The sequence below is a fragment of the Mobula birostris genome, chromosome 20, assembly GCF_030028105.1.
Source record: "Mobula birostris isolate sMobBir1 chromosome 20, sMobBir1.hap1, whole genome shotgun sequence".
NCBI lineage: Eukaryota > Metazoa > Chordata > Chondrichthyes > Myliobatiformes > Myliobatidae > Mobula > Mobula birostris.
In genome coordinates this window covers 636,781-656,989 of record NC_092389.1, presented here as the reverse complement: position 1 = coordinate 656,989, position 20,209 = coordinate 636,781, and the positions used below count along the sequence as shown (strand labels likewise).

At 41.9% G+C, this 20,209-nt stretch overlaps 2 protein-coding genes across 2 annotated transcripts in view; one reads left to right on the top strand and one right to left on the bottom strand.

Annotated features, from left to right (window-relative positions):
* Positions 1 to 10,630, top strand: part of cenatac (centrosomal AT-AC splicing factor) — a 31,734-nt gene extending 21,104 nt beyond the window's left edge. Inside the window, exons 8-11 of the mRNA XM_072283822.1 lie at positions 2,917 to 2,956; positions 3,927 to 4,016; positions 4,429 to 4,561; positions 10,413 to 10,630. Coding sequence (XP_072139923.1) covers positions 2,917 to 2,956; positions 3,927 to 4,016; positions 4,429 to 4,561; positions 10,413 to 10,464 — 315 coding nt within the window. The 3' untranslated portion in view covers positions 10,465 to 10,630. The remainder of the gene's footprint in view (positions 1 to 2,916; positions 2,957 to 3,926; positions 4,017 to 4,428; positions 4,562 to 10,412) is intronic.
* Positions 10,631 to 14,007: 3,377 nt separating this feature from the next.
* On the bottom strand, positions 14,008 to 19,003 carry rps25 (ribosomal protein S25). The gene is made up of 5 exons (XM_072283821.1): positions 18,897 to 19,003; positions 18,100 to 18,195; positions 15,845 to 16,028; positions 15,027 to 15,129; positions 14,008 to 14,068 (listed from the first exon to the last, which is right to left on the bottom strand). The coding sequence occupies exons 1-4, from the start codon at positions 18,897 to 18,899 to the stop codon at positions 15,035 to 15,037; spliced, it is 378 nt and encodes a 125-aa protein (XP_072139922.1). The 5' UTR covers positions 18,900 to 19,003; the 3' UTR covers positions 14,008 to 14,068; positions 15,027 to 15,034.
* Between the last annotated feature and the right edge of the window lie 1,206 nt (positions 19,004 to 20,209).

The window sequence follows — 20,209 nt, the reverse complement described above, 5'->3', positions numbered from 1 at the left end:
ATGTATATCCACAGATTCACTACCCTCTGGCTAAAGAAATTCCTCATCTCTGTTTAAATGCATGTCCCTCTATTCTGAGGTTATGCCCACTCGTCTGAGACTCCCCCACCATCCTCTCCATGTCCATTCCGTCGAGGCCTTTCAACATTCAATAGGTTTCAATGAGATCTCCCTTTTCCAAATTCCAGTGAGTACAGGACCAGAGCAATCAAATGCTCTTCAGATGAAAAGCTGTTCATTCCTGGAATCATTTTTGTGAACCTCCTTTGAACTCTCTCCAATGTCATCACATCCTTTCTTGGATAAGGAGCCCAAAACTGCTCAAAACACTCCAAGTAAGGCCTCGCCAGTGCCTTATAAAGCCTCAACATTATGTCCTTGTTTTTATATTCTGGTCCTTTCAAAATGAATGCTAACATTGCATATGCCTTCCTCACCACTGACTAAATCTGCAAGCTAACCAGATAGCAATTACAGCACGGAAACAGGCCATCTCGGCCCTTCTAGTCCATGCCAAACTCTTACTCTCACCTAGTCCCACCGACCCGCACTCAGCCCATAACCCTCCATCCATTTCCTCTCCATATAGCTGTCCAATTTAACTTCAAACAACAACATCAAACCTGCCTCAACTACTTCTGCTGGAAGCTTGTTCCACACAGCTACCACTCTGAGTAAAGAAGTTCCCCCCCATGTTACCCCTAAACTTTTGCCCTTTAACTTTCAACTCTTGTCCTCTTGTTTGAATCTCCCCCACTCTCAATGGAAAAAGCCTATCCACATCAACTCTATCTGTCCTCCCCCCCCATAATTTTAAATACCTCTAAGTCCCCCCTCAACCTTCTACGCTCCAAAGAATAAAGATCTAACTTGTTCAACCTTTCCCTGTAACTTAGGTGATGAAACCCAGGTAACATGTCAGTAAGTCTTTTCTGTACTCTCTCTATTTTGTTGACATCTTTCCTATAATTTGGTGACCAAAACTGTACACAATACTCCAAATTTGGCCTCACCAATGCCTTGTACAATTTTAACATTACATCCCAACTCCTATACTCAATGCTCTGATTTATAAAGGCCAGCATACCAAAAGCTTTCTTCACCACCCTATCCACATGAGATTCCTATCTTCAGGGAACTATGCACCATTATTCCTAGATCTCCCTGTTCTACTGCATTCTTCAATGCCCTACCATTTACCATGTATGTCCTATTTTAATTAGTCCTACCAAAATGTAGCACCTCACATTTATCAGCATTAAACTCCATCTGCCATCTTTCAGCCCACTCTTCTAACTGGCCTAAATCTCTCTGCAAGCTTTGAAAACCTACTTTATTATCCACAACTCCACCTATCTTAGTATCTGCATACTAACTCATCCAATTTACCACCCCATCATCCAGATCATTAATGTATATGACAAACAACATTGGACCCAGTACAGATCCCTGAGGCACACCACTAGTCACCGGCCTCCAATCTGACAAACAGTTATCCACCACTACTCGCTGGCATCTCCCATCCAGCCACTGCTGAATCCATTCTACTACTTCAATATTAATACCTAACGATTGAACCTTCTGTTTGGAACCTTGTCAAAGGCCTTACTAAAGTCCATATAGACAACATCCACTGCTTTACCCTCATCAACTTTCCTAGTAACCTCATCAAAAAATTCAATAAGATTTGTCAAACATGACCTTCCACACACAAATCCATGTTGACTGTTCCTAATCAGACCCTGTCTATCCAGATAATTATATATACCATAGGGAATATTTAGGAACCTTTAGGGAATCCTGCACGAAGACTCCCACGTACCTTTGTACCTTGAATTTTTGTATTTTTTCCTTATTTGGAAAAATAATCTATGCTTTTATTTCTTCTGCTAAAGTACTTGACCATACACTTCCCTACACTGTATTCCATCTGCCACTTTTTTGCCTCCCCGCTTCCTTAACACTACCTGCCTCTCCACTTGCCTTTGTATGATCTGCAAACTTGTTCACAAAGCCATAAATTCTATCGTACAAATCACTGACATATAACGTGAAAGGAAACGGTACCAACATCAACCTTTGCAGAATACCAGCAGTCAACCAGAAAAGTCTCCCTTTATTACCACTCTTTACTTCCTGCCAATCAACCAATGCTCCATTCATGCTAGTATCCTATCTAAGAAAATATGTGTTGGCATTGGAGCGGGTTTTAGCCAGAGGGTAGTGAATCTGTTGGAATTCATTGCCACAGACAGCTGCGTAGGCCAAATCATTGGGTGTATTTAAGGTGGAGGTTGATACATTCTTGATTAATCATGGCTTCAAAGGTTGCGGGGAGAAGGCAGGAGAATGGGGTGAAGAGGGGTTAATAAATCATCCATGATAGAATGGTGAACAGACTTGATGGGCAGAAATGCCTAATTTTGCTCCTATGTCTTATGGTCTTAAGGCTCAGTGGGTACAATAAGGAAGGAAGGATGTTTCCCCAGTTAGCTGGATGGACTGCTCCTTGCTCTGCACTTTATCACCAGTGCTCCACTCCCAATTCTGCACTCTAAGCATCAGCCAATTATTTTCTGAAGTTTCAAATGTTTCTGTAAAAATACTCCAGGTTAAAGTTTTATTTCTGAAAACAAATGGATCAAAAGTTCTTTTTTTTAAAAGGAGATAAAGTATTTTTTTTAAAAGACTTACCAATTGATATTGTGCTGTTTTATAAGTTATTTGGACAGTTTATACTGTTGGAAGCCTTCGAACATTTTATTTGAAAATGTTAAGACAACATTGATATGTATTTTGGCAATTTATTGATTTAGAATAAATTCAATGTTATAAATTAATAAATGTTATAAGTTTTTGAAAGTTAGATGTACTACTGTTTAGAATTTAATTCAATATTTTGCTGACTTTCTACAGTTCCTGAATCAGAAATCAGAAAGTGGGAATATTCACACAGGTGATGTACTTTTTTTTTTGGTGTTTGAAAGGGGGAGGAGGAGTGGGGTGGACATCTGGAGACCAAATACAGTGGAGTAACTATTTGCATTTTCTACTAGATTGATTAAAAGGTTGTAATGATGACTTAAGTGTGCTGTTACTAAGCACCTTTTTCTCTTCTTCTCCGTCTTGTTTCACGGCGGTTGGTACCCAGCTCAATGGTGAATTAGCGTGTGTGTGTCTCTCTCTCTCTCTCTCTCTCTTTCTCACTCTCCTTTGGCTATCCTAGTACCCTATTCCGGCTTATCTGTCATATCCTATATATAAAAAAAACCCTGTATCCCTTAAGAAAGCTAAAAATACCCTGACCTGTGCTCTCTCACCATGCCCAGCAAACCCTTTAATGTGAATTCCTGTACCCACAATTCCCTTAGATTAATTCTCATCATCACTCTCTGTATCCCATACTTTTTACCTGTGTGGTAATGAAGTACAGTAAATATGCTAGAACATCCAGCGGGTTAGGCAGCGTCTGTAGAGGAAAAACAGATGCTCACTAACCCCCTGAATGTTACCAGCATTTCTTGCTTTTTATACTTGTACTCCTTAAATTTCCAATGTCTATAAAATGAAGTTGTCTGCAGCCCATAATCACACCCTTCTAGATTAAACGTCTTTGAAACACGAACACTCTAATAACAACTCTGCATTTACATTGAAGAAATTTTTAAGATTTTTACTTCTGTAATTTCTCTTTCCTTCCACTTTTGGATCCAGTTCCTTGAACCTCCGCAATCTACGTGACTTTTAGTTTGAATTTGCTTTTCTCCATGAGGAGCTAACTCACCTGCTAGACCTTTAATGTGTATATAATAAATAAATATTATCCTATGCATTTAACTTTGTTTTGCTATTAATCACCATATTCCAATTAAAACCTTGTTCTCGTGATCGAACACTAATGTAATGTAATCTACGTCTAAATGCAGGTGCAACTCCACCCTGGCTTATTGATGAGGAGGATACAAACACTGCACAAAAAACAATTGGACCTTCTTATGAAGAGTTTATCCAGCAAAGTATGTGTTTCATATTCTGGTTGCTTTGAATTTACTTACTCCAGGGGTTGTGGGCAACAATGGCAATTAATTGTCTTTGGATCAATAGACATAGGAGCAGAATTTGGCTATTTAGCCCATCGAGTCTGTTCCACCATGCCATCATGACTGATTTATTTTCACTCTCAACCCATTTTTCCTGCCTTCTCATAACCTTTGACACTCTTACGAATCAAGAACCTATCAATCTCTGCTTTATATATACCCAGTGACTTAACCATCATGCAGCATGGAGCTGTTTTGAGAACTACTGATAAATAAGGATTTGGATAAATATTTGAAGGTATATACTTTATGTCGATGGGAGCAGACCAAACTTATGGGAAATCCACTTTTTTGTTCCTTGGTACTTTTCATTTGATTTTCATTTTAGGAGAAAGAGAGAAACTGAAGAAACTTCCTCCAAATCGTGTTGGTGCAAATTTCAACCATTTATCAGAAACAGATGATTTCTGGCTGCCTTCATTTGGCAGAGTATGGAATGATGGCAGGAGATGGCAGTCCAGGTAAGACCAGTCTTGAGTAGTTGTCTTAGATGCTGCTGAAAAAATAGAACCCATTCCCAAACAATCTTCCAAGTTACCAGATCATCTCTTCCTAATACCTGTTCCCTGTTTACAATTAAATACCTGTTAATCTAACTCTAAGAGCTGTTGGTTGGGTTTAAACTAATTTGGCAGGGGGGTGGGAACTGGAGTGATTAGGGCTGTTGGTTTACAAACAAGAGGCAGTGTGTCGTGAGACAAAGGATGGGCAGGTGGTAGGGCAAAATTACAGCCAGTGTAAAATGGGGACAAAATTGAAAAGGATGAATATAGAACTGAAAGTGTTATATTTGAATGCAGACACTATACAGAATAAGGTAGATAGATGATCTTGTAGTGGAGATCGGCAGGTATGACGTTGTGGGTGTCACTGAGTCGTGGCTGAAAAGAAGATTATAGTTGGGAATTAACATCCAAGGATACAGATTGGTAGGCAAAGTGGGTGGTGTGCCTCTGTTAAAAATATAATCAAATTCTGAGAAAGAGGTGACATAGAATCAGAAGGTGCAGAATCCTTGTGGGTGGAGTTAAGAAACTGCAAGGGTAAAAAGACTCTGATGGAAGTTAGATGCAGGCCTCTGAACAGTAACCAGGATGTGGGCTACCAACTACAATGTGATGGCATTCACCCTGCAATTTGAGGAGGAGAAGCTAAAGTTAGGAATATTAATGGAATGAAGGGGGTGACAGAGGCATGAGAGAGGAGCTACCCAAAGTTGTTTGGAAGGACACATGAGCAGGGATAACGGCGGAGCCATATGGCTGGAGTTTCTGGGAGCAATTCAGAAGGCACAGAATAGATAGAGAAGAAATAGAAGAAGCTATGATGTTGTGACCATTACGGAGACTTGGATGGCTTAGGGGCAGGAATGGCTACTTCAAGTGCCAGGCTTTAGATGTTTCAGAAAGGACGGGGAGGGAGGCAAAAGAGGTGGGGGTGTAGTACTGTTGATCAGAGATAGTGTCACGGCGGCAGAAAAGGAGGGAGTCATGAAGGGGTTGTCTACGGAGTCTCTGTGGGTGGAAGTTAAGAATAGGAAGGGGTCAATAACTCTACTGGGTGTTTTTTATAGACCAGCCAATAGAAATAGGGACATCGAGGAGCAGATAGGCTGATTCTGGAAAGGTGTTGTTGTAGTGGGAGATTTTAATTTCCCAAATATTGATTGGCATCTCCCGAGAGCAAGGGGTTTAGATGGGGTGGAGTTTGTTAGGTGTGTTCAGGAAGGTTTCTTGACACAATATGTAGATAAGCCTACAAGAGGAGAGACTGTACTTGATCTGGTATTAGGAAATGAACCTGGTCAGGTGTCAGGTCTCAGTGGGGGAGCACTTTGGAGATGGTGATCACATTTCTATCTCCTTTACAATAGCATTGGAGAGGGATAGGAACAGACAAGTTTGGGAGACATTTAATTGGAGTAAGGGGAAATATGAAGCTATCAGGCAGGAACTTGGAAGCATAAATTGGAAACGAATGTTCTCAGGGAAACGTATGGAAGAAATGTGGCAAATATTCAGAGGATTTTTTTTAGATTATGAGAACACTCAGTCCTCTTTTATTGTCATTTAGAAATGCATATCTGCATTAAGAAATGATACAACGTTCCTCCAGAGTGATATCACAGAAAACAGGACAAACCAAAGACTAACACTGACAACCACATAATTATAACATATAGTTACAGCAGTACAAAACCATAACTTGATAAAGAACAGACCATGGGCACGATAAAAAAAAGTCTCAAGTTCCGATCGATTCCCGAGTCCCCGATAGCAGGCGGCAAAAGGGAGAAACTCCCTGCCATAAACCTCCAAGGCACCAACAACTGTCGATGCCTTGGAAGCAGCCGACCACAGCCGACACCGAGTCCGTCCATCCGAAAACTTCGAGCCTCTGACCAGCCCCTCCGATACAGCCTCCCGAGCACCTTCGACCTAGCCCCAGCCGCCGAAACAAGCAAAGCCGAGGATTCGGGGCCTTCAGCTCCGGAGATTCCGGTTACCACACAGTAGCAGTGGCAGCGAAGCGGGCATTTCAGAAGTTTCTCCAGATGTTCCTCCGTACTCTCACGTCTGTCTCCATCAAATCAGAATTGTGCACGGCTCCCTACTTGACAGATTACAGATATCATTCACCGGAGAGGCTGCGCGCACTGCGTCGCGCCGCCATCTTCTCCTCCTCCTTTGCATGGGGTTCTGCATAGGCACATTCCAATGAGACAGCGAAAGGATGGTAGGGTACAGGAACCGTGGTGTACAAAGGCTATTGTAAATCTAGTCAAGAAGAAGAGCTTACAAAAGATTAAAAAAAAAACTAGGTAATGATAGATATCTGGAAGATTATAAGGCTAGCAGGAAGGAGCTTAAGAATGAAATTAGGAAAGCCAGAAGGGGCCATGAGAAGGCCTTGGTGGACAGGGTTAAGGAAAACCCCAAGGCATTCTACAAGTACGTGAAGAGCAAGAGGATAAGATGTGAGAGAATAGGACTAACCAAGTGTGACAGTGGAAAAGTGTGTATGAAACCGGAGGAGATGGCAGAGGTAGTTACTGAATACTCTGCCTCAGTATTCACTACAGAAAAGGATCTTGGCGACTGTAGGGATGACTTGCAGCAGACTGAAAAGCTTGAGCATGTAGATATTAAGGAAGAGGATGTTCTGGAGCTTTTGGAAAGCATCAAGTTGGATAAGTCACTGGGACTGGACAGGATGTACCCCAGGCTACTGTGGGAAGCGAGGGAGGAGATTGCTGAGCCTCTGGCGATGATCTTTGCATCATCAATGAGGATGGGAGAGGTTCCGGAGGATTGGAGGGTTGCAGATGTTGTTCCGTTATTCAAGGGAGTAGAGATTGCCCAGGAAATATAGACCAGTGAGTCTTACTTCAGTGGTTGGTAAGTTGGTGGAGAAGATCCTGAGAGGCAGGATTTATGAGCGTTTGGAGAGGCATAATATGATTAGGAATAATCAGCATGGCTTTGTCAAAGGCTGGTTGTGCCTTACGAGCCTGATTGAATTTTTTGAGGATGTGACTAAACACATTGATGAAGGAAGAGCAGTAGATGTGGTGTATATGGATTTCAGCAAGGCATTTGATAAGGTACTCCATGCAAGGCTTATTGAGAAAATAAGGAGGCATGGGATCCAAGGGGACATTGCTTTGTGGATCCAGAACTGGTTTGCCCACAGAAGGCAAAGAGTGGTTGTAGGCAGGTCATATTCTGCATGGAGGCCAGTGACCAGTGGTGTGCCTCAGGGATCTGTTCAGGGACCCCTACTCTTCGTGATTTTTATAAGTGACCTGGATGAGGAAGTGGAGGGATGGGTTAGTAAATTTGCTGATGACACAAAAGGTTGGGGGTGTTGTGGATAGTGTGGAGGGCTGTCAGAGGTTACAGCAGGACATTGATCGGATGCAAAAATGTGCGGAGAAGTGGCAGATGGAGTTCAACCCAGATAAGTGTGAAGTGCAAACACAAGGAAGTCTGCAGATGCTGAAATTCAAGCAACACACACAAAATGCTGGTGGAAAGCAGCAGGCCAGGCAGCATCTAGAGGAAGAGGTACAGTTGACGCTTCAGGCTGAGACCTTTCATCAGATAGCTGCCTGGCCTGCTGCATTTCACCAGCATTTTGTGTTAAGTGTGAGGTGGTTTTTTTGGTAGGTCAAATATGATGAAATAGAATATTAATAGTAAGACTCTTGGCAGTGTGGAGGATCAGAGGGATCTTGGGGTCCGAGTCCGTAAGACACTCAAAACTGCTGCGCAGGTTGACTCTGTGGTTAAGAAGGCATACGGTGCACTGGCCTTCATCAATCGTGGGATTGACTTTAAGAGCCGAGAGGTAACGTTGCAGCTATATAGCACCCTGGTGGGACTCCACTGGGAGTACTGTGCTAATTCTGGTCGCCTCACTACAGGATGCACGTGGATACCATAGAAAGGGTGCAGAGGAGATTTACGAGAATGTTGCCTGGATTGGGGAGCATGCCCTATGAGAATAGGTTGAGTGAACTCGTCCTTTTCTCCTTGGAGCGATGGAGGATGAGAGGTGACCTGATAGAGGTGTATAAGATAATGAGAGGCATTGATCATGAGGATAGTCAGAGGCTTTTTCCCAGGGCTGAAATGGTTAGCACGAGAGGGCATAGTTCCTGGAATCATTCTGGTGAATCTTCTCTGAACTCTCTCCAACGTCAGCACATCCTTTCTTAAATAAGGAGCCCAAAACTGCACACAGTACTCCAAGTGAGGTCTTACCAGTGCCGTATAGAGCCTCAACATCACATCCTTGCTCCTATACTCTATTCCACTAGAAATGAATGCCAACATTGCATTCGCCTTCTTCACCACCAACTCAACCTGGAGCTTAACCTTAAGGGCTATTACAGGAAAGATGCTTGTATGGATAGAGCATTAGCTGATTGGCAGGAGGCAAAGAGTGGGAATAAATGGAGCTTTTTCTGGTTGGCTGTCAGTGACTAGTGGTGTTCCACAGGGGTTGCTGTTGGGCCCACTTTTTGTTATACGTCAATGATTTAGTTGATGGAATTGATGGCTTTGTGGCTAAGTTTGTGGATGATATGAAGGTGGGTGGGGGGGGTAGGTAGTGTTGAAGAAGCAGGGAGGCTGTAGAAGGAATTGGACAGATCGTGATAATGAGCAAAGAAGTGGCAGATGGAATTCATTGTCAGAAAGTGTATGGTTATGCACTTTGATAGAAGGAATAAGAGCAATAGACTATTTTCTAAATGGGGGGGGCAATTAAAAATCTGATGTCTGAAGGGACTGCACTCCTCATGCAGGAGTCCTTAAAGGTTAATTTGCAGGTTGAGTCTGTGGTGAGCAAGGCAAATACAATGTTAGCATTCATTACAGGAGGACTAGAATATAAAAGCAAGGATATAATGTTGAGGTTTTATAAGGTACTGGGGAGGCCTCACTTGGGAGTATTGTTAGCAGTTTTGGTCCCCTTATGTAAGAAAAGATGTTATGACATTGGAGAGGGTGCAGGGGAGGTTTGCGAGAATTATTCCAGGAATTAAAAGCTTCTTGCAGGTGGAGCATTTGATGGCTCTGGGCCTCTACTCACTGGATCTCATTGAAACCTATTGGTTGGTGAAAGGCCTTGAAAGAGTGGATGCGGACAGGATGTTTCCTATGGTGGGTGAGTTTTGGACCAGAGGACAGCTTCAGAATAGAGGGACGTCCATTTAGAACAGAGATAAGGAATTTATTTGGCCTTCTGTGGAATTTGTTGCCACAGGCAGCTGTGCAGGCCAGGTCATTGGGTGTATTTGAGGAGGAGGTTGATAGGTTCTTGATTTGCCAAGGCAGGAAAATGAAGTTGAGAATGAATTGGCCATGATGAAATGACAGAGCAGACTCGATGGGTCAAGTGGGGTATTGTGGTTTTCTGAAAGCTTGATTTTGTGTAAATTCAGGCGGCATGATCGTTTTGATCAGGGTTGAATTCCAACCACTGTCTGTAATGTGCTTGTATGTTTTCCCCATCACCAAATGGGTTTCCTCCCACAGTCCAACATTAGTCGGTGGTAGTAAGTTGTGGGTATGTTATGCTGGCTCCACTTTCATGGATGGTGACACTTGCAGGATGTCCCCAGCACAATGCACACAGACTATTGGATATTGATGCAAATAACACAATTCACCATGTTTCGATGTATGTGTGAGAAAGACAGTATCTTTAAAATACTGTTAAGATGCTGCTTTTGAAGAAATATGGAAATTAAGTTTAGCTTCAATCCTTGACTACCCTACAATATGACTTTTTTTTTTAAAAAAGGCATCAGTTCCGGTTAGAGGAAGGCAAGAAAAGCAGAAAACGGAAGAGATAACCAGTGGAACTGAAGACTCATGCATTTTGGAATGTGTACTTTAATTAAATTATCTGAAGCTGTACATCTTGTTAATAGATTAATTTAAATTTAAAGTGCAAGGGTTCATTTACTTTGCTCGGTTTGTGAATAAAGCTGTTGACTGACTGAACAAATGTTATCCTCATCATTTTCAATAGCTTTCTCGATCCAAGTAAATAAATGCCTCCTATTGCAATTCTGATAATTCAACTCATACATGTTCTGAGAAAAGATTACTGCCCATTAAGGAACTTGTCATTGTCATAAGCGCACAAACAGCTCTCATTGACCCACTATGTCAATGTTGAATTTTTTGTTCATATACACTAATCCCATCTGTATTCTATAAACAAGAGATTCTGCAGATGCTGGAAATCCAAACCAACACACAAAATGCTGGAGGGACTCAGCAGGATCTATGGAAATGAGTAAACTGATGTTTTGGGCTGAGTTCCTCCCTATCTTTTCTTGCAGTACATTCCAGACTAAAAACAAATGTTCCTCTTACCTTGAAACTATGCCCTCCTTTTTAACCTCAGCAGTCAGAGGTCTGTTGGCCAATCTAGTCCAGCGGTCCCCAACCACCAGACAGCAAGGAAACAGTATGAGCCAGCTGTACCTTTCCTCATTTCCTGTCACGCATTGTTGAACTTGAACATGGGGTTGCCAACTGTCCTGTATATTGGCCTAAATTGGTTTGTCCCATATTTCCCCTGCTAAGAAACCTTTCATGCCGAAATGGTGTAAAGCGAAGAAGCACCTACCATTAATTTATATGGGAAAAATTTGAGTGTTCCCAGACCCAAAAAAAACCTACCAAATAACACATAAAACCCAAAATAACACTAATGTAGTAAAAACAGGAATGATATGATAAATACAGCCTATATAAAGTAGTAATAACTATGTACAGTGTAGTTGGGAAGATTAAGTCAAAACCAATTTGTGGGAAAAAATTGGCACGTACGCACATGTGCACACAGGTGCCCACGCAAGGCTTCATCGTCATGGTAGTCTTTCTTGGGGTAAACTGTCCCATATTTGACTGCTACTTTAAAGTTGGCAACCCCTAACTGTAAAAGACATGTTGAGGTGAGTTTCACCCTACTTGACCACCACCATCTCACCCCCCCCCCCCACCGCATCGGCAAGAATATTGTCAATATTAAATCAGTCCGCGGTGCAAAAAAGGTTGGGGACCCCTGATCTAGTCTATGCTGAAACCATTTGAACTGCCTACACCATGCACCCATCCAAAACATTGAAATCAAGCTCATTCCAGTTACAGCCCTCAACAGAATTTTGGGTTAAATGTTTTGGGTAGCCTTCCACAAGCTTCTCACAATAAGTTGCTGGAATTTTATTTTGTTCCATTCCTCCAGACAGAACTGGTGTAACTGACTCAGGTTTGTAGGCCTCCTTGCTTGCACACGCTTTTTCAGTTCTGCCCACAAATTTTCTATCGGATTGAGGTCAGAAAATGATGTCAAGTCTGGTTCATCCTTGGGAGCAATTTCCAAATGCCTGAAGGTACCACATTCATCTGTACAAACAATAGTACGCAAGTATAAACACCATGGGACCACGCAGCCTTCATACCGCTCAGGAAGGAGATGCATTCTGTCTCCTAGAGATGAACGTACTTTGGCGCGAAAAGTGCAAATCAATCCCAGAACAGCAAAGGACCTTGTGAAGATGCTGGAGGAAACAGGTAGACAAATGTCTATATCCACAGTAAAACGAGTCCTATATTGACATAACCTGAAAGGCTGCTCAGCAAGGAAGAAGCCACTGCTCCAAAACCGCCATAAAAAAGCCAGACTACAGTTTGCAAGTGCACATGGGGATAAAGATCTTACTTTTGGAGAAATTGCCTCTGGCCTGATGAAACAACAATTAACTGTTTGGCCATAATGACCATCATTATGTTTGGAGGAAAAAGGGAGGGGCTTGCAAGCCAAAGAACACCATCCCAGCCGTGAGGCATGGGGGTGGCAGCATCATGTTGTGGGGGTGCTTTGCTGCAGGAGGGACTGGTGCACTTCACAAAATAGATGGCATCATGAGGAAGGAAAATTATGTGGATATATTGAAGCAACATCTCAAGACATCAGCCAGAAAGTTAAAGCTCAGTCACAAATGGGTCTTCCAACTAGACAATGACCCCCAAAGTTGTGGCAAAATTGCTTAAGAACAACAAGGTCAAGGTTTTGGAGCGGCCATCACAAAGCCCTGTCCTCAATCTGATAGAAAATTTGTGGGCAGAACTGAAAAAGTGTGTGCGAGCAAGGAGGCCTACAAACCTGACACAGTTACACCAGTTCTGTCTGGAGGAATGGAACAAAATAAAATTCCAGCAACTTACTGTGAGAAGCTTGTGGAAGGCTACCCAAAACGTTTGACCCAAGTTAAACAATTTAAAGGCAATGCTACCAAATACTAACAAAGTGTATGTAAACTTCTAACCCACTGGGAAGGTGATGAAAGAAATAAAACATTCTATTATTATTCTGATATTTCACATTCTTAAAATAAAATAGTGATTCTAACTGACCCCAGACAGGGAATGTTTTCTAGGATTAAATGTCAGGAATTGTGGAAAAACTGAGTTTAAATGTATTTGGCTAAGGTGTATGTAAACTTCTGACTTCAACTGTACATTCTGCCATCATATTTCACCAAGATGAACCACTTCACACTTATCTGGGTTGAACTCCATCTGCCACTTCTCAGCCCAGTTTTGCATCCTATTAATGTCCTGCTATAATCTCTGACAGCCCTCCACAACACCTCCAACCTTTGTGTCACCACTGAACTCTTCAGTTTGTGCAACTGTACTTGTTGCCTATGTACTTTGATAATAAATTTACTTTGAACTTTGATACATTAAGGGTTAATGGGAGATTACTACATCGTGGGCCAAAAGGCCTGTACTGATCTAGTTTCTAAACTTTGGTAGGTTTTTCTAAGCACTGTGAGCAGTTTGAAATTTGTCTCAATACAAACTATTACAGAAGCGCTGTCAATCAAAGGACACAATCTAAATCAGACTTAACTAAGCTGGTGTGTATTGTATTAATGGAAAATGCTAAAAGGCTAAAGAGCTATTATTGACAATATATCAAAAGCCACTATGTCAAACTGCTTATAAAACTACCACCTTGTAAGAGGGATGTTAAGGCAGTATCTGTAACTGTGAAGCTAATAGACAATACTCATCTTCTAGTGTGGGCTACAAATATTCCTAGTTCTGTATTTGTACTGTTAAGCTATGACAAACAGAGACAACATTATAAATAATGACAATAATTATTAAAGAAAACAATTCCCATGTTATGCAATAGTAGAAGTGTGGTTCAATCTACCCAGCAAGATTGTTGTCTTCAAGATGGCCTACAGATAACTTCAGCCCTGGAACAGGAGGTTTAAATAGTTTAAGGGCAAATACAAAAATGGGCTTTTACCCTGTACGAGGTATAGATAGACTGTAAGCAATTATGAGTGAGAATCAAAACAATTGCCTTGAGTATTTTACTTTTTATTTTTTGTATGCAGTATCTTCACTTGTCATCCATTCCAGAACCTGAAAACAGACAACAGCAATCAAATTCACATTTAGTTTAAAAAGATTAATTTTAATTATAACCCTAAATAAAATTGTAATGTACCATACTAACTTGATTTGTGTTCAATATGTACACAAACTCATGATAACACTGAACTAGCATTCAGCCCCTCATGCTTTTTGAACAATTCAAGACGATGCCTCAACTTTACCCTTGTTTCTACTTTCCTGAACTAATCTCACACAATATCTAAAAATCAGTGTCCTGTGTATATTCAGTGGCTTATCCTACACCTTCTGGATCCAGTATTCCCGAGGTTCACCACTATCTGTAAAATCTCATCTGCCTTGAACAGCAAACTTCAGGTTATAGAAACTTAAGCCAAGCTAAACCAACTCTTACATTTACAGTCAAACCCACTAAGTTAAGTGACACCATATAGAGCTGTCTGCTAATGTCTTGTCATGTCACCCCAAGAATCTATTCAGTCTGCACAACACTTGCTCACTGAGAAACATAGAAAACCTACAGCACAATACAGGTTCTTTGACCCACAATGCTGTGCCAAACATGTACTTCCTTTAGGAGTTACCTATGGTTACGCATAGCCCTCTATTTTTTCTAAGTTAATATCCATATACCTATCCAGGAGTCTCTTAAAAGACTTGTAACCATAATTTTCCTTGAACAGGGTTTCTCTCACCAGGGCTCTTTGAAAAAAACTGAACCACCTGTACCAGTTTGTCAAATTTAATTCATGTACAAGGATACCCAAGTGCCTTTGAACACCAATGCCCTTTCAATGCCTGAAGTGATTCTGGCTATAGCTCTATATAGACCCTATGACCCCTTAAGAGGCAAAATAATGCAATTCCCCATTAAGACAAACCTTCTACCTGAAACAAACTCAAGAAAACAGCCTGGAAATTTAAGTAAAAAGGTGAGGAACACAGAATGTAGTCCACTCCGACGTACATTTCACCTTAGACATCGTCTGCAGCAGCTGGGGCATCACCTCCCTTGGTGTTTCTAGTGTAGATAACTTGAGCTCTGTGTTTGCACACCAGCTTGATCATACCTGCAAAAGACAAACTTGTGTAAAATCAAGCCCAAACATACAATCAAACTCAATTGCTACTAATTCAAATCTGTAACAATCTTGTCTTGAAATTTATCCAGGATTACATGATGCCTGAGGTAAGAAACTGATGCTAATCTCTCAGCTACAACACCAAGGTCAGAGATTGAACAATGCTGCCTTCCCCAAAGGAAAAGAGGGAATGAAAGATAAAATCCTGAATCTGTATATACCCATTAAACAAAGCAAGGGCCTTGTAGGGTAGCTGGATTACTCTCCGCACTGTATGATGTGCAGAACTAGAAGAATATAGCCTTGCAGCTAGCTCAGGAAGTCAGGATTTCCATCCTTTGTGACACCCTCCCCCACCGAGTCCATCTAGTGGAAAGTTAATTGCTGAAAATATCCAAGGCTGTGCACCTGTGGACCTCTCACAAGGTACTCTATGCCCCTCAAACTCCTGACACAATCAACTGGTCAGTCAGGCAAGGCTGCTTCAGTGGTACAAAGCCAGAAGGAAAAAGTGGAGACTGGAATTACAGTATTTTGCATTGACAGTCAGATCAAATTACTTACATTGTGATGTCATGCAAGTTAATAAGTGCTCCAATGTAATACCATGGCAAGCCACGTCATCCTGCCCTCTAGCTCCCAAACTGTATTACAAGGCACCATTAAACACCAGAACAGTGAAAACTACAAGGTATGTAATTACCCTTTGAAAGGAGCTCTTGAAGTGCAGCCCTGGCCAGAGAACCTCTGATCTTTAGTCTTTCGGAGACGACTGCAGGTGTGATCAGTTTGTAGTTGGGTACCTCTTTCAAAAGTTTATCATAAGTGGCTTTGTCAAACAGGATCAGATTGTTCAGCTTGTCTCGTACTTTTCCTTTTGACCACTTCTACTCAAATAAACATGGATTGATGTTAATAACACATTTTTATTCACAACTTTACAACAAATACAAACAGCTGCAGTTTATTTTATCATTATCTCTTCTAAGTGTGAACAATCTATTGAATATTCATTGATTTGGCATTAAAAATGTGATAAAACTGACCCGGCTGCAGACAGCATCAAGAAGCCCGTACTAAAGCTCTTTCTGCCAGCACTTATTCACTCTGCTATAGCTATCTCCCAGTATTGAACCATCTTTTGATTTTTGCTCCAATTCTCAAAAATGATGGCAGAATATAGTATTAATGGTAAGACTCTTGGCAGTGTGGAGGATCAGAGGGATCTTGGGGTCCGAGTCCATAGGACACTCAAAGCTGCTATGCAGGTTGACTCTGGTTAAGAAAGCATACGGTGCATTGGCCTTCATCAATCGTGGAATTGAATTTAGGAGCCAAGAGATAATGTTGCAGCTATATAGCACCCTGGTCAGACCCCACTTGGGAGTACTGTGCTCAGTTCTGGTCGCCTCACTATAGGAAGGACGTGGAAACCACAGAAAGGGTGCAGAGGAAATTTACAAGGATGTTGCCTGGATTGGGGAGCATGCCTTATGAGAATAGGTTAAGTGAACTCGGCCTTTTCTCCTTGAAGCGACAGAGGATGAGAGGTGACCCGATAGATGTACAAGATAATGAGAAGCATTGATCGTGTGGACAGTCAGAGGCCTTTTCCCAGGACTGAAATGGCTAGCACGAGAGGGCATAGTTTTAAGGTGCTTGGAAGTAAGTACAGAGGAGATGTCAGGGGTAAGTTTTTATTACGCAGAATGGTGAGTGCATGGAATGGGCTGCCGACAGTGGTGGTGGAGGCGGAAACGCTACGGTCTTTTAAGAGAATTCTGGATGGCTACATGGAGCTTAGAAAAATAGAGGGCTATGGGTAAAGCCTAGGTAGTTCATAGTCATACTTTATTGATCCCGGGAGAAATTGGTTTAAGTAGTTCTAAGGTAGGGACATGTTCAGCACAGCTTTGTGGGCCGAAGGGCCTGTATTGTGCTGTAGGCTTTCTATGTTTCATCACTTGCTCTACATTGTAGAAAATGCCAGTGAAAGGAACCTTATCCTTGCATCTATCTGTAACACCGTTGTACAGTTCAGTCAAACTAAAAGTAATCTTAGCATGTTTAACTATTTCCCACACTATAAACATGGGACAATCCTCAGCCCATGTCAAATTACTGATCTCTGGCTGAAAGGAACTTTGATTATTTGGACAGGAGAGAAAACCATTGACACAAGTTGAAAGCAGATGGGCAAATCTTTATAAACCAAACCTGAGACTTACAAGTCAAATTCTAATGAGCATGTAAATTCACACTTAAAATGGGGAAAACCCCCACAGGTTAGTTAGACAAGACAGAAAAACTTAAGACCTTGTATTACTTAATTCAGATAAGTCAAAGTCAGCAGGCAAAGGTACCTCTAAGTGACAAACACATCAATCTGTAATTCACCGGGATTGTTTGATTTCCAATATGTATCCCCCAATGCACTGTCTGGGGGCACTTTGGGGTATATTACAGAAACAGACAAGATTTGGGTTTTGACACAAATGTGCTTTGGAAAGCAGTTGTAATTCTACAGACAAGGAGTTAGTGAAATGTATTGTCATTTAAAGTCCAGCTTGCTCCATCATCAATTCAGAATCCTTTTCCAAAGTCAGAATACATCAATCCCACTCCATCAATTATCAAAGTACCAGATCACTATTTAGTTTTAATCTTTAAATTGTAATCTTAGTTACTGATGCTAAACTATTAGAAAATTAAGGAACTTGGAAAATAAAAACACCTCAAAACAACAAATTTCCCAACATGCCAGTGATAATAAACCTGATTCTAAGAAAATGTGGAGCTACTGAGCTAGAATAAAAGCACCTGTAGAGAAACATTTTTCAAATGTCATTGTACCCAGGACAAAGATTCTTTCAATGTGTATCAGTCTAAAATGTTCTTATTCTTATTTCAACTAATCATTTTATTTACAGCTTACTAGGAAATTAATTTCAGGCACACCTTCTTTTTGGCCTTTCCTCCAGTTTTGTTCACTGGATCCTTGTCCTTTTTGCCTCCTTTACCCCCATCTTTCTTCTTCTTATCATCTTTCGGAGGCTAAAAACAAAAGGATGCATCATCCAAACCATTAATCAGATGGCCAGTCAACCAGTCCGTCACCCCAGTGAATCCTATCCTCGCCGAAGATATCAAATATCGCTTGGAGACACCAGATAATATAGATGCTAAAATGTGGAGCAACAATCTGATAGATAACTCAGCGGGTCTAGTGTGGACAATTCTGCCCCCTCCCCAACAAATACTGCCTAAACAAAGTTCCTGCTGCAGATTGTGTTACCTCACGCTTCAATCCTCCCTCAGACTAACAGATCCATCGATCTCAGGCTAATTTGAGGAGGGAAGGCCAAGATTTTACCGCCTTGTGTGTGGGATATTCTATAATCTCACGCCTGAGGCCTAGCCCTGATCTTCAACTCAGTCCGTGCCCGCTGATCCCAGCCCCTGAATGTCCCATATTGATCAAATCCCAGTCTCCTTCATTAGGTCCCAAGGAAGGGGAGACATATCTTGTGAAAATAATAAACCAGGTCTCAGTCTTCCCTACCCAATCCAGCCCGGCCCGCCAGTCACTGAGCCTGAGAGAACCCGTTCGGCCGCGAAGCCTTAGCTGGGGTGAAGGTCATCCCACCGGCCCCACAGCCTCAACCTGCCCCTCGCTCTCCTTTTCTGTCGGGGCCCACTTCCAGCAGTCGCCAGGCCGCCCCGCCGATATAGGCCCTGGAGCCACGCTATCTCACCATGCTGCTGCTTCACGTCCTCGGAGCAAAAGGAAGAAACCCTGCACCGGCAGCCCAGGAAACCCCAATGCTGAAGGTGCTTCCGGTCCCGATTAGGCGATGACGTAACGCCTGTATGTCCTTTGTGGAAGAGTTGAGTTTATTGTTTTTTGCACAAATGCAGCTGTAATGAAAAGTTCACTTGCAGCAGTATCACAGGCACAGAACATTATATAGCAGCATTCGCAAGAGACAAACATAAATATATACATTCTTTACAGAAAGAACACAATTCGAACAAAAAATATCCATTGCACATTGCACACTGACGCAGTGATTAGGGTTCAACTTGTTTCAAGGACCGGATGATTAAACTGGTTGTGTAGTGGTTAGCGTAATACCCTACAAGGCCAGCGAGCGGGATTTAATTCCCCCTGTGACTGCATAAATGCACGAACACTACCTGGTCATTCCTCTTTTGGACTATTTATTTAGAGCTATAGAGTCATAGGACACCACAGCACAGAAACAGGCTCTTCGGCACATCTCGTCCATGCTGAACCATTTAAACTGCCTGCTCCCATCGACCTGCACCGGGACCATCGCCCTCCATACCCCTACTATCCATGTACCTATCCAAACTTAGCTTATTTTATTCATTTTGATTGTAACATGGTAATTTTTGTTGTCTTGCACTATATACTACTGCCAGAAATCAACAGGTTTCCCAACATATTGCGCACATATGTCAGTGATGATAAACCTGATTCTGACAATGAAAATTCACCAGCCTGGTTCAAGAGATAAAAGTTGCAGGACAAAAGGTCTCAGCCTGAAACGTCGACTGTACCTCTTCCTACAGATGCTGCCTGGCCTGCTGCATTCACCAGCAACTTTGATGTGTGTTGCTTGAAATTCCAGCATCTGCAGATTTCCTCGTGTTTGGTTCGAGAGGTGCTGGGTTTTTGTGTAAGAAAAAAAAACAGTAGAGGTCTATATTATCCAGCATTTAGATGAATGAGAGATTTCATTAAAACTTAACAAAACACTTTTAGGATTCTAAAGACTGATGGAGGAAGAATTTTTCTCCTGGCTGAGGAATTGAGAAGACTCCATTTTTCAGAATAAGGGTAAGTTATTTACGACTGAGATGGTGAAAAACTTCTTCATGCTGATAGCGAAGAATCTTTTCAAGTCTCAAGCATGGATAAATAGATTTCTGGATTCTAAGGAGACCTAGGGATATGGGATGGTGCATAAAATGAAACGTTTCAGGCCGAAACCCTTCATCAGGTCGGTGGGGGGGAGATGAGGAGTCAGTTAGTAGGTGCTGG

What these genes read in the sequence shown, in the direction of transcription:
- rps25 (XM_072283821.1), bottom strand. An exon ending in GAGGAAAGGCCAAAAAGAAG is followed by an intron (nt 16,029 to 18,099) that starts GTGTGCCTGAAA and finishes TTATTTGAGTAG; the next exon opens with AAGTGGTCAAAAGGAAAAGT. An exon ending in TCAAGAGCTCCTTTCAAAGG is followed by an intron (nt 15,130 to 15,844) that starts GTAATTACATAC and finishes TGTCTTTTGCAG; the next exon opens with GTATGATCAAGCTGGTGTGC.